Source organism: Falco peregrinus, chromosome 2, assembly GCF_023634155.1.
Source record: "Falco peregrinus isolate bFalPer1 chromosome 2, bFalPer1.pri, whole genome shotgun sequence".
Taxonomy (NCBI): domain Eukaryota; kingdom Metazoa; phylum Chordata; class Aves; order Falconiformes; family Falconidae; genus Falco; species Falco peregrinus.
Genome location: NC_073722.1, coordinates 61,474,763 through 61,489,761, shown reverse-complemented (window position 1 = coordinate 61,489,761; position 14,999 = coordinate 61,474,763). Strand labels below are relative to the sequence as shown.

General features: G+C 35.9%; 1 protein-coding gene across 8 annotated transcripts in view; it reads right to left on the bottom strand.

The window, feature by feature from the left end:
- Positions 1–841: 841 nt before the first annotated feature.
- The window catches only part of MICU3 (mitochondrial calcium uptake family member 3), a 57,754-nt gene continuing 43,596 nt past the window's right edge, over positions 842–14,999 (bottom strand). For 4 of the 8 annotated variants that reach the window (XM_055795315.1, XM_055795312.1, XM_055795316.1 and 1 more), the window contains 4 exons: positions 13,937–14,045; positions 12,814–12,971; positions 9,880–9,954; positions 842–3,553 (listed from right to left, as the gene is read on the bottom strand). In XM_055795315.1, coding sequence (XP_055651290.1) covers positions 9,886–9,954; positions 12,814–12,971; positions 13,937–14,045 — 336 coding nt within the window. In that variant the 3' untranslated portion in view covers positions 842–3,553; positions 9,880–9,885. The remainder of the gene's footprint in view (positions 3,554–9,879; positions 9,955–12,813; positions 12,972–13,936; positions 14,046–14,999) is intronic. The other 4 variants (XM_055795313.1, XM_055795310.1, XM_055795309.1 and 1 more) reach the window with 1 other exon arrangement.

Below are 14,999 nucleotides of genomic sequence, written 5' to 3'. Positions count from 1 at the left end.
ATATTTAAAAATATTCGTATTATTTTGGCTTGGTTTTAAGGGGAGTCCAAACTTGGTATTGCTACAAATTTAGGTTCAGATTGATTTTTTAATAGTGAGCTTGTGGTCTGATTCTTTTCCTTCTGCAAATATTAGTCTGGTGTTCTTTAGCTAGAAACTGTCTTGAAAGTGGCCTCAGTGGGACAAGAGAGCAAGACACATTGTTACATAAAGGATATTATGCAATGTCTAATCAAAGTGATTAAATATATAATTCCTCTATAATTTTTTTTCCCATTTTATTTCAATGCATCCTTATTCTGATATTTAGGTGGAAGAGATCAAGTAACTATAGAAACCAGGCAGCATAACCATCAATATGTTGCAAGTCACTGTTAAATAGCATTCCTTTTTCTTCAGGCTGGTACATTTCCATGTCATACAACACAAGAATCTGCAGTGGAAGTAATTTATATTGACTTACTGCCAAAATGTGTAAGGAGGGAAATTGCCACTGTGATCTTAAAAATCAGAAGAAGATTAGCAGGGAGCCGCTTGCAGTACAGGATATTCTCCCAGGAACTAGTAATTCATCAGAGATCACACAAAAGTTCGTTAGTATCACGAAGTTACCCAAAGCTGTAGGTTTAATAGTTACCATTTTATCACAATTTACAGCTGGTCTGGGCATCAGTGGGCAGTTCCTAAGCATCCTCTGAGTATCTTCTTACATTATTAAGAGTTTTGTTAACTTACAGAAGAGAACAAGAGACTATTTTTAAAAAATCCTTCATTTATGCAACTTTTTCACAAAATTTAGGTGCAGCCCACACACTTTTTTTTTGTTACCAAGAATCTGGCAGATTTTGAATACGGTTTTATTGAGCACAGTAACTGCTGCCTATCCGAGGGGTGCCTCTATAGCAGATGGCATGCCCCATTACCCTGCCTTGTTTTCACCTGTCTGTCCTTGCACTTCTAGCTCTTTTATGCAGAATTCTGTGGCAGAAAAGCAAAGCTATCTATAGAAATGACCAAAAGAAGCAAACGAGTCTATTTTTTTGTGATGGTGAGATGCTCTAATTCAAAGCACTTGTACATTCATGTTATGCAAAAAAAGATTTTTATATGAAAAAAAAGAATGAGTGACATACACTGCAAAGAAAACTAGTTTCAACTGCATTTATTTTGAAATAACAATATTATATGCATATATTCATATTTATATTAAATAACTTATTATTAAACATGAGAAAATACTTTTAAAAACTAATCTGACACTTTCACATTCTATTTTATATTAAGTGACTACAGTTATGAAATACATAGAAAAATGATAAAATTGTCTCAAGCCAGCCATAAAAGCAAAGTGCACTATTGCCTAGGGCAGGGGAGGAGCAAAATGATGATGGTACTGCTTCCTCCCAGGACAGGATCACCATGAGTGGGCAGTAGCGAATGAAGAGGAAGGACAGGAACCCCTTCAGTAGTTCCCTAGCTTTTCTTCCCTTTTTTTGACCTCCATCACTGAAGTAGCAAACTGAGTTTTGCATATGCTGACAAGAAGCAGTGAGACAATTCTGCGTACCAAGACGATACATTAAATACAATTGATTCCCTAAATGATCACACAGGGATTGCAGCTTACCCATGTTCTGTTGTGTCAATTCAAGAACCTTTATCCCAATTTATTTGACTTTTCTTGTTGTAAGTCGTTTAAGGACATCAAGGTGGAAATTTCCTAAGTATTTATCATGAAGTATTAAACGAAGTAGCATCCTTCAAAAACTTTCTGAACTGGCTTTTTCTCAGATAAAAGCCACACATTTTTTCTAAAATTCCCAGTGTGGAATTTCTTAAAAAAGAGCTTCCTTCACGTTTTGTTTTCATTTGTTAGCAGAGATGAATCTCATTATAGATCAAGCATTTCTAAACTTAGGTGTACTTAGATACTATACATCTTTTCTACTCACATGTGAAAGAAGATGGTATTTGAGCATCATGTGCACTAAATACAATTTTGAAAAGTTTGCTTTCATGTATTTAGAGTAATAAAGATTTAAAGCTATTATTTTAGTTCCATTTTAATTGTCTGACTCCACCAAATATTTGCCTTTCAGATAGCGATTTATTGACATTAGCGTGTGTGTGTGTATTCAGCTATAAATATTTCAAGGCACAGCTTGTTCCTAAATAGATACAGACTTACTTAATGCCCAGTGAACCTTTCCAAGAAGGATACAAGAAGTATGTGTTCATGTTTGTTTGGGTTTAATTCATACCACCTAACAACAATCTTGCAACCGAGTAAGGAAAAACACTGCTACTGAACAGCAAAGAAAAAAATTAGAGGATATGGAAAATTAATGTAACAGTGTCCTTACCACTGTTGCAGTGACTCTGCATGGCATGAAAGGGCATAGGGGCTACCGATTGCCTGTAGTCTCTGAAACCTTTGCAACGCCTAACTTATGTCCAATACTTGATGTGTAATATTCAAATAATATTACTTAGTGAGTGTTGCTTTATACTGCTGCATGCATTTGTGTTTTGTTTTGCTTTTTTGTTTGACACAAACACGTTATTTAACTATTTTTCAGATACTACATTCCAGAGTAAAAAATTAGGCAACTATAATTTCTACTCAGTGCCACTTCATATAAAAGTGCACTGTTCACAAGAAACACATGAAGTTTTATTCTACCAGAAACATATCAGTGAATTTATATGCATGGTGATAAAATTTATAATAAATATTACAAAGTGTGTTTTACTTAAAATGAATTCAAACAATTTGACTTTCCTTTGACATACTGCTTGTAAGACATCTTAAAATCTGTGCTATTCTCTTCAAAGAAAAATTAATAAACATAATAGTAAGACTTGGGAGAATCTGAACTTTATAGTCCATACAGTACCTTTCCTAGGTAAATACCTATCATTCACATTATAACCTTAACAGCTTTATTCTTTTTAAAACAATGTTTCTAAGAGTTTAATTTGTCCATTGAACTTGTATATAATTGTTACGCTACTTAGTGTATTCTCATTCCCAATTTAGCACAAACTTTTATTAGTGCTCTTCTGAAAGCAAATTCACAGTTCTATTGATGATGCAGACAGTTTCTCTTAATTGCCAAAATGTTTGCCTACTTAATAAGTGTAAACCTAATTTTTGTTTTGCTTTAAATGACAAACATCTCGAAATAGTAAAAAATAATATTCAAAATGTATTCTTAAAAAAACCCGCTTTTGCCAATCAGGTGATAATTAGTTTGTCATTTAAATAAAATACATACTGAAAAGCAGCTGTAAGAGTTGATGTTCACTACACTAAGTGGAAAAGAAGTCCCGTGTTTTCTATTGCAGATGGAAGATACACAATTCACCTGGTTTAGTTTGTTCTTCATTAAGAATTCATAGGGATAAACAGTTCCCTCCAGTGCAGATAATCCTTCTTCCTTCATCTCAGTGTATCTCGTCTCCGGAATTGCTTCCATAGATCTCTGAGATGTTCACTGGTTACAGTCATCACACAAGAATAATATTCCTTCCAACCATACTTCGGAGTCTCCTGTTAAAAGTGAAAAACATACACAATTGGAAAAAATACATCATTCACTAAATTCCTTAAAACTACTTTAAATTTTACTCAGATTCATACACACTAGGTGTATGTTTTAGTATTAAAATCATGAAAGATCAAGTACTTCTATAGCTCAGAAATACTTTTGTAAAATGAAGGTTATAAATCCATACACAGGTTAAGTGCGCAAAATGTATTTCACCTCATAGCACACAATTAGCATTCAACAAATAGCTTATTTATATTAAAAGCTGCAAGAAAGGATTTTATCTTTTTTTCAGGTATGTCCTGCTCTCTCTAGTTTTGTTTCTTGCCCCTTTGAGTTGACACTGTACTAAAAAGTTCACCTAAAACATGAAATAAAAAGCATAGAAATATTGATGTTCATGAAACTGAGGCTTTGGCAAAAGCCAAACTCAATAAGGGCAGATGATATGAAAGCTTCTTTATACCAGGTTACCTTAATTCTAAACTGCACTGTAGTTCAGTGATGTTAGGAAGTGCCCCTTGAACGGAGAGGAATACTAACCACGGGCTGGCCTGGGAGATTCACTAGATTCATACTGGGAGATTCATTATCTGTAGTTACCACTGGATCTCATTATTTCTTCCACTGTTCCTAACTTCACAAGCCTATTTTGATAGTAAGTATAGAAAGATGGAGAGAGACTAAGTATTAGAGCAGCTGGGGCAAGAAGCTAAGGGAGGAACTGGAATTATAATTTCTATAGGTAAATCAGAAGCATTTAGAAGTAATTTTAATTTCTAAGATGGATTACAACTGAAGCCCAGTACCTGGAGGCAAGCAGTTACAGTGTCAAGGTGTTGTGGTTTAACCTGGCAGGCAGCTAAAGACCACGCAGCTGACTGCTCCCCCTCCCCCCCGCCCCCAGTGGGATGGGGGAGAGGATCAGGGAAGGAAAAAAAAGTAAAATTTGGGAGTTGAGATAAAAAGAGTTTAATAGGACAGAGAAAGAAGGGATAACGATAACAATAACAATAATAGCAATAACGAGAAAAGAATTAAAATATACAAAAGAAGTGATGCCGACCGATGCTCAACCAGTTCCTGGGGAACAGCCCACGGCCAGCTTTCCCCCTAATTTATATACTGAGCATGGCGCCTTATGGTATGGAATATCCCTTTGACAGCTGGGGTCAGCTGTCCCGACTGTGCCCCCTCCCAGCTCCTTGTGCCCCCCCAGCCTGCTCGCTGCTGGGCTGGGGCGACGGGCAGAGAAGCCCTTGAGACTGTGTGAGCACTGCTCAGTGACAACTAAAAACATCAGTGTCTTACCAACATTAATCTCAATTTAAATCCAATCCACAAGACTATACCAGCTACTAGGAAGAAAATGAACTCTATCCCAGCTGAAACCAGGACACAGGGTGAGAAATTGCCTGACAGCTTGTTTCGGTTGAATCGAGTGAGGATGTTAAAATACTGCAACACTGCAGTACATTAAACCCAACCATTAGTGAAGCCTACATCCATTTATTCTTATCACTCATCTTGTATAATTAAAAAGCACAGAATCTTATAGAGAGGTTGTAAATACTCAGAAAACAATCTAATCCACACCAGTATATAATCCACACTTTAAATGAAGTACTAGAAACAATACTTACATGAATGCATAATTTGAGATTTATAGTCAATCTTACGAAAAAAACGCATTACTTGCAAAATGCATTGCATTATTTAGCTAAAGCACATTCAGTTGATTAACCAGTGCTTTAAGATATGCATTTCTTTTTTATGAAACATGTTGAGAGAAATGTTCATGAAAATCATTAAAAGAAAAACTGAAGTATATTAACTGTTCATCCACTTATTTCCAATGTATGCATTGTTGTATCTATTCTCAGTGTACCAAATCCATAGAAAGAACATTGTGTCCACAACTCCGCAATGCTTTCACATTTCACTGGAACATTTTCCTCTCACTGTATCCAGGCATGTTTTTAAGGTTCTAGACAGGTTTAGGATCAAAAGTCTGGGTTCTGTAATTTCCAATTATTTTTGTGAGTCACTAAGGCATACCTGTCACACGCTCCACACTTTATCTGCTTTAGAGAGGTACGCAACAGTCTTTTCAAATAGTCAGCAACAGCCTCTGCTTTTTTTTTTCAAAGCTATCTCTTATGATAGATGGATTCAACTGCTGTGAACTAAAGCTCACAGTATGGAAATTAAAAGCTTTCAAAATTATACTACATGACAAATTTACTCTCCCACATGGATGAATGAATGAAATATTTACAGAAGACAGCAACGTATTGCTGGAACATGGTTGGAAATGAGGTTCAGAATCTATGCCTGAGTCTTTCACGTCTTTCTCAAAATGAAATTTCCTTCCTCAATCAGTCCCAAGATACTGGTTTTAACTATTAACTATTACTTCCTAAAAACCTTTAATCAGAAATTTAGAAAACCCACAAACCTCAGAACACCTAGAAAACAGTTCTTTTAATGCAAAAATCGTATGATTTTCAAGAAATTACTGGGACATCCAACTTAAATCTCTAGATGTACATTTGTGACATAATAATTACATTCAACACTTTAGAAGTCAACAAAATCAGAATCATAGCTTAATTGTCTAACTCCTGTGCACACAAATAGTTTAGCAACCAGTACTTTCAGATGGACTCGAACCCCTCCTGAATTGGTCTCTAGGATCCCTTTTCAGAAATTAATTCTGAAAGGGCTTTGTTAGACATTTCCTAGATAACCCTTCCACAAGGCTTTCGAAGCAGCGTTAGCTCTGCGAGGCGGCTCTCGAACGTGTGCTCTTTTCTCTTCTCCCTGCAGTGTGCGCAAAGCAGTACCTGCTGCTGCCGGGTCGGGCTGTGTGCCCTGCAGCTCCGGAGAGCCCTGCTGAAAGCCAAGCTCTCCAAGAACACTGCCAGCTGTTTGGACCACACACAGCTTGTACAGTTGTTCCCCAAGGACAGATTTTCGTTATTTATTATAAGGCTATAGTAAATTTCTTTAGTGCAATTTAGAGATAGGTAACATACAGCACGACGTGCTGTTTATCCCTTTTCAGGCCGCAGATTCAAAGTACGGTATAACCTGCGGTACGTATGCCAAGTATCTTAATCTCTTTCATCAGAGTTCTAAGTTCACCACAGAAAGCGTATCAAAGCACAATGATCTGTACATTCATATTTGGAACAAATAAAACCAATAGTAATTGTACTGCACCTAACTTTGGGATGTAGTTGCAGCAGATTTTTGCATTTCACGTACATTTCTGTGTTTCTTTGTACATCAGACTGAAATTTCACTACCCAACTGAAGTTGTTCAATTTCAGTTATCCAATTATTCAATTTTTATTATCTTTTCAATTTATAAACTAAGTGGAAAATAGTTCTTTTTAGAATTATGTAAATCCACTTTTACTCCTCTCTGTATGGCAAAGACATAACTATTTCTGTTCTCCTCCACAGTAACTAACTCCAAATCACTTCACATGTATTTTGGCTAAAGTTTCCATTTCCATTAACCGACACTTGCAACAAACTTTAATAGAAGTTTACAACAAATCTGAAGAAATAATGTAAATAATTTTTTTGCACAAAAAGGAACTCTGAATAGCTAACAAAGGGATACGTCACTGTAATTCATGCCAAAGAAACAAGAGGCAGTTGCTCAGGTGAAGAGCAGCAGCTGACTAATGTGTTTGCAGGGAAAAGGGGAATTTTATATATATATCTATATGAGGCTTACACTGTATTTATTCTTCAGTGCACCGGAAACAGTTGACACAGACCTACACAAGCAAGTTTAGGTACAAGAAGCATTTCTGAAGTATTCAGGAGCTTCACGTGGAACGAAGAGCAGCGTAAATAACCAGCAACCTCTACGCTATGTCAGTGAGGCTGCCTGTAGCCAAGTCTACGCACTGAGGACTAACCTGGTTTCTCTGCCTCCCAGCACATGGTGTACACATACTTGAATTTAATTTAAATTTCAATTTTTTTTTCATTAGAAAGACTTTATTCAGAGTGAACAAAATCTTATTTTTTTTCCCAGTTTACACCATCTCAATATATGAATTAATTAATTTACTGCCTGAATTCAGATCTCTGCCAAGGTGTCGATGTGTGTCAACTTGATGGTTTTACCACAGTCTCTCTTTCTGCCACCAAGCTAATTTTATTAGGCTTGATAATTAGATATTGGATTCTTTTGTGTCACTGCATTTTGCTTCACTTGATCACTTACCCTGCACTGAAATTATTAGGGAAGCATCATGACTGTGTAGCATTTTGCCAGTTTTCTGGAAGAGCTGTTCCGTATCTTGAAAAGTTTACGGTTTAAACAGTATTTGATACGCAACCACAAAGTAGGTTGTGGCAGAATTGGTGGGGACAAAAAGACAAAGTACTGCTAAAAATGATTTTTAAAAAGACACAGGAAAAAAAAGAAAGGAAGCTTTAAGACGCAGAAGTTTCAAAGAGGTGAAGTTACATAAAATTGATCTAAAGCCGTGATTTTCCTCTTATGTGACTGGTGAGTTAGATTACTAAAATGTTGTTTAACTATTTCATTAACCATTAACACTTTCCACTAATCAAGTGGAGAAACCAGGTGCTTTGTTAAGATCAAATTACCTGTTCTGTTCCTCACACATTAGTATAATACTTCAGGATTTGGATTATACTTATAAAGTATAATTAAAAAAAAGTTAAGAGTTAATCAAAATAATAAATAAATAATCCTATGGCTGCTAAATGTTATATGTATGAGAAAATCATATGCAGATCAAACAGAACTCTTGTCTTCTTTCAGGGAGGACAAATTGGCTGCATAAGCCTGGACATGCCCTAAGCCATCTTTACTGCTAAATTTCAAAGAACCAGCCTGTTCAACAGATGTGACACTTCACTGAAAAAACATGGTCTGAAAAGTTCCAAAGAACACAGTTTGTGATACTTGACATGTTGTGCCACAGGAACAGGTCAATTGTTTAGATATATTCCCTCTCCCTTACTGGTCTTGCACAGGGGTCTACAAAAGAAAAACATCAGTCAGGATGAAGAGCTGGTGGGCTGCCACCCCTGGGGAAGGCACCCCACCTCTCTTCCTTACAGCCTTAGATTTCACACTGTTGCTGGAAGGCAGCCATCACTCCAGATAAACAGGATCCAAGTTTCTTCACTTTGCTTTCCTGCCAGGCTCTTTCAGAATTAGGGAAGAAAGATTAAAACCAGAGGCCCAGCATGCTCAGTGGCATACAAGTGCTCAAAGAAGCATATGATAGGAAAGAGGATTCAGAAGGTCAGAGGGCAATATGATAATGTAGGGAGGCATTGAGTTATTCAACAAAAAAAATCTCAGCTTCATATTGTGCCTCAGAATTAAAAACAGTGGGGGAATGACAGTCAACCCTCCTGGCTCAGGAGCATGAGATGTGCTGGCTGCCCCATGGAGTCCTCATACCAGACCACTGGCCATGGGGACTTGTTTGTCATGGTGTATATTTCTTTGTTCCTCCCCTCTGCAAAGTAATACACCTGGGACCTACATTAGCCATTAACAGCCTTTGTGGCAACCGCTATATAAATATAAACAGGAAAAAAGTGCTGGCACCAAAACCTCAAATCGCAAGCTCTTGCCCTACGTAAGAACAGAAACATCTACGAACGCATTTCTGCTGTGTCCACCGTGTGACAAACAGTTCCACAATACGGCTACAGAATACGCACACCCCAGTTTTTACACTGAAACCCACAGTGCGATCTAATTGTAAGAATGAATATTCATGTAGTGGATACACAGCAACAGCCATGGTAGCATCGGCAACAGTGCCAATTTTTGAAAATTGCTGGTATAGCATTAATCAAGCAAAAAATGTATTATTTTTTTCAAAACTGTAACTGTATAAATCAAAGTAGAATCAAGTTACAAACAGCATCTCAGGAAGAAAAATCTGCCTCTAGAGTCTTCATTGGCAAGTATTTACTAGCTATAGGTACCTGAGAAATTATCTGAAAAGTGGTCACAGGACAGACAGAAAACAGCAACAGAAACCATGAAAGAGAACTTTTCCTTGTTTCAAACACAGCACAAAATTGCAGCTGGCGTACAAAACAGTGACAGTGTGAGTCAGCCATTGCCAACTCCAGAATAAAATTCTACTGCTTGTCAAAGTCACAACATGACACTTCGAGCTACTATGTTGCTCACAGTCAGGTAACCTATTGCTGAATCTTTGGAACGGGAAGCAAAGCAGCGACAATTTAACATTCAGCCATTCCTGTAAGCATGCCAGCACACTCAGACTGGGCAGCTAACACATACCGTCATTTATCTGCTATAGAGCTCCTTCCTCACGCAGGATTTGAAAGTAGTATACCTCTGTATAGGTTTGTAGCCCTGTGGAGCAGAAGATGGAGAAGTGCGCAGATGCAGACGACATGTGAAGGCAGCCAGAAGTACGCATAAGACAACAGTACCATGAAATTACAAAAAAATGGCTTTAAGTGACGAATAGCTAGAAGATACAGTATAGTGTGTACTAGGTAAAATGTTTATCATTTAGTCATTAAGTTCCAAATATTTCAGTTTAAAAATGGAATTTATATAGGAAAGAGAATGTTCTTATATATATATATTATTTTTTTTAAAAAAAAAGGAAATAACTATTTTAAACCAAACAGCAAGCAATAATAAAGCTTTTCATGTCTGCACATTTTAGTAAGTTCATGGTAATACTCTGACTGACCACTTGATGGCAGCTTAATATACTAGTTGGTTTCAAATTATTAAAACCAAAAAAGGTTTCAGATTATAATACCATGTTCCAGAAGGAGACACATTCCATTTGACAAACTCTTTAGGAAATTTACTTTTCCAAAACCATATCTAAAATAAAAGTTAAAAATGAGTATTTTTATTACATTCCTCTAAGGGGTAGTACCTGCCCTACCTCAAGTTTCTGATTTTATAGCTAAGCTTTTAAATAGGACAGAGCTGGTAGGTACTGACCGACCTTTCAGAACTCCAGTTTCACTGCAATTGTGTAATTCTTTGCTCTTAAATATGCTTGCTTTAGTCAGATTATATAACTACAAAATTCCCTTTTCTAAAATATACGGTCCTAGTACCAAGCTCTGTGATGCCCTAAAGATTCTTCTGGGCAAACATTTTAGTAAAACAACTTTTAAAAAAGCAGAATTACTAAGTATACAATGTTAATTTTAAAATCACACTTCAAATCATAGGCCTATTCTAAACTGTTATTTTTAGATGTTTTTAGAGTGATAATCAAGAGACTACATTTGATTTGGGCAGACATTAATTGTAGGATACTTAGCATTAAAATCAGGCATTTACACTTTATAAATAGGTTGAAATTTCTCACGGCAAAAATTTCCAAATTGCTACAAAATACTGCATATAACGTTCTTTTTTATCTGTATAATGGAACTGACCAAATATTAATATGGATTCAAAACAGTAATTAACAAAGAAAAGATTAGTGATTTGTTAGTTTTGATTTAGCACAAGACAACATTTGAGCCTTCCACATTGTAGCAGGAAGAAGGTAAATTTTTACTTATTTCAGCCACACCAAATACTGTGTAACTTTTAAAGTACAAACATTAGAAAGCAACGAATGACACTTTCTGCCAATTTCTTCTGGGCAAAAAGTTCTTACGTGTTTTCTTGTGGTAATGTAATTGTCTTGGAATACTATTGATTAGTGAAGGGAATGCATTTTTCTGAATAATCTAAGAAGTCTGCATGTAGGCATGTCTGAATGTAACTGACTTATAGGATCAAATCATGACCATCTCCTATGCAATCCAGGAGACAGATCTAATTAAAACTAGATGTATCGTTTGTTAAGGATGGTGCTATTCTTCTAAACATCCACGGCTACTCTCTATGGTTCTGTTACAGTCCACTGGCATATTTTATAGGGGCCTAGGCGAAAGAAACATACATGCCTAAGACTGAATAGTGGTGGATAATATAGATTCTTAAGGATTATATGAGATTTCTGTCATGCATTTTGTGAAATAGAAACATGTAATACATTTACAGGAATTACTTAGTAAGCAGACTGTTTTCTGGTTAAATTAACATACACTGCACACTTACAATTAGTAAACAATTAAAACATATAGCTGAACATCTTGAAACAGTTATGAAACAATCAAAAATTCCCACACCATAATAAAAGGAACTGAGGACCAACAAGGAAATAAGTTGTTACAAATGCAGTGGTTGTTATCCACATTTTATGTTGGATCATAATACTACAAAAATAACAAGTAAACTATTAGACTCAACACCACTTAGTAGAAAGTTCTAAAATCATATATAGGAAGCTAACTAAAAATGACTAAAATTACATTACAGAAATAACATACTGAAATGTGAATTTAGGAACCATAATACACTTTAAGATTTATGTCTAAGTGATTAGGTTGTCAGTAAGAACACTATTTTACATTTAGTTAAATATGTTAACACCTGATGTATGAACAAAAAAATGTGTCTTTTTCTGCTATTACAGAATTCCCCTGTACTACACAGAACCTGAAGAGGGCAGCAAGGCCTATACATTCACCTAAAAGGCAAAGGGTGATTTACAAGCTTGTTCCCTATGAAAATTTTCTGCAAGTAATTTCCTGCCCTTTACCTTACTGTAATTTAATATATTAGATACAGGGTTAAATTATCAAAAGCAGCTTTGAACTAGAACATAGCATTGTTCAGCACCACTTCACTAATTCTTTATTTGAAAATTAAAGCTATCTTCTGCTGCAACTCTTTTCAACAGTCCTTATCAATACTTGGTATTTTAAATAAGTTTTAGAAGAGCCAGTGGCTGACCCTTAACTAAACTGTCCGAGTTTGAGAGAGACAAACTCTCTTTTCCCTGCAAACAACCCGGACATAATTGCTACCCTTGTTAAAATTCTTAACGCCAAATCTATCAGTCACACAATACAGAAGAAATGACAGTATACAGAGGATTTCTCATCTCCATTTTGGTTTGTGTATTACAAAGGTACATTATGTCCTCTATGTATTAATTTCTAATTAAAAAATCAAGAATTTGAGAAGCAATTTATCTTACAGACTGCTTCAAGATTTCTGTAAAACATATTTCTTTAAACATATGCACTGATGGTTTGCAACCTACTCATGCTATAGGTGCTGAAGTAAGTAGTGGTAAGTAATAAAGTCAACTAAGATAACTATAAAAATTAGAATCCTTACCCTAAACCCTCGATTGAGTCTGTCTTTCATAATGCCGATAAATTCTTTATAACTCAACTGGTCATCTCTGTCAACATCAAAAATCTTGAACACTGTGTTCACCAGATGAGGTGAAAGCTTCACACCTGTGGCTACATACACAGCACGTTTGAATTCATCTGCATAAAAAGACATCAGAAGAAAAAATAAAATATATAAATTTCATCCTACTTTGTAGACAACATATTATGAAATACAAGTTGACTTTTAACTTCAGTTTTCACATTTAAACACTAAATAAGAAAATGTGAAAATTAGGACTGTTTCACAGTTCTAAACCAAGTAGTTCTCAACTGATATAAAATGATACTGCTTAATTGCTGTCAACTCTTTTACACAACACAACAGTCCATATACTACACTACAATAACAAAATTAGAAAATCATATTATAATTAAATTTTTTATATATATACTGATGGACTCAATTGACACATAACAGAACCTAAGAAACAGAGCGCAGAGAAGCCAGCATACCGCTTCGGCAAGGCTACATAAGGAAGCACTAGGCTGGTGTTACTGTGTCAGACCCATGATGGTGCTCCTTGAGGAGAGCACAGAAGTCTGACCACTTCACATATTGTTCACCTTGCAGCCCCCAAGCAAGTAAACTGTTGTATTAAGGATTTTAGGCAGTACACACCTACCTAGTTCTTTCAGTACCCACTTACTGATTTGTTAAAAACAATCTGTCTAATCCCTCTTTGGACCTTCAGACACCGTTTCCTTCTTGCAGCCTTTGTAGCAGGCCAGATTCTATATGCCCACTGTGTAAATAAATGCTTTTGTTTGCTTTAAACTGATCTCTTATTGGTGTCATCTAGTGCCTCTTGACTCTTGTATGGTAGGATCTGGTGATCAACTATTCTGCATTCAGCTTATTCATGTCTTACATGACTTTGTAAAGCTTTATTGTATCTCTGACAGTATGACCAAGCCTTCTCCTCTCAAAGCTGGAGCCCTAGGCTTTTTAGCATTTTACCTGAGGCATTAAAACTCCAAACCAGAATTACAAAATATTTTGTATTTTTGTCAACCGTTCTCTATCTTTATCAACAGATTTTTATAATAATATAAATACTTACCTTGACCTATGGAACGACTTGCAAAATTATACATTTGCATTGCAATTGTGAAGTCTTCTAGGTTGTTCAAGAATTGGAAAAATGATCTAAACTCATCAAACGTGATACCCTAAAAAACAGAAGAATACACACTGTAAGAATTATCAGCAGTGATGACAACTGAATAAATACACCTTGCAGTTACATATGTCTACTTCAATTAAGAATAGATACTGCACACATTGAAAAAATACAGATTTGTACTGAAAGTCAATAAAGTAAAGAACTGGGAGTCTCCTGAGGAATGCAAGATGTCTTCCCTCTTTGCCACTGCAATGGATAGCAATTCTTACCCAAAAAGCAGTCAAAAATATTGTTCCATTGCTTAAGGCAATCTTTAGGAATTCCAGGATTATTATGATACAGCAGTTAATATTGAGAGTAAGAGTCTAGTTTGCATGAATATTGGAGCATGCTTACTATTGAAAACCTGCAAACCACTATTATATATATGTGAGTACGTGCACTCACATAAATACATTGAATGAATTCATAAATATAAGTTATGACCTAACTTAAGTCCTCTACTTTAAGATGAAGTTTTTACATATCCAGATTTAGATACCTGTCTCTTCAGCTGATACTCCACGTATCAGGTATTGCAAGGTTTGTCCTGCTTTTTAAAAAAATCCTTTTGCATTTTAACCAGACTTCAGGGAATCTTGTGAGAAATTTTCTCTGAAAATGCTGTTGTTAAAATGCCTTATTTTTTCTTCTTCCTTTGAAGATACTTACTTGTTCTGCTTTTCTCTCATCTTAGCTACAAATTCAAAGACCTGATAACTACCTCTAAATCAATTTTGAAAGAGACCTTAAACAGAGACTTTGAATTAAGCCAGGACCACTGCCTGTATCTCATTCTCCATGGTCTGTCGGCCATTCTGAACATGGGATGGCACTCTTTCGTCAAACCTTGATCTCCCTGGCCTCCCTTAACTATCATTCGTGGCTATTCTTGTATCTGTTTTTATCCTTTTGTCCTATTGAATTATGTCTCTCTGAAAACAAACCTGAAGATAACAGA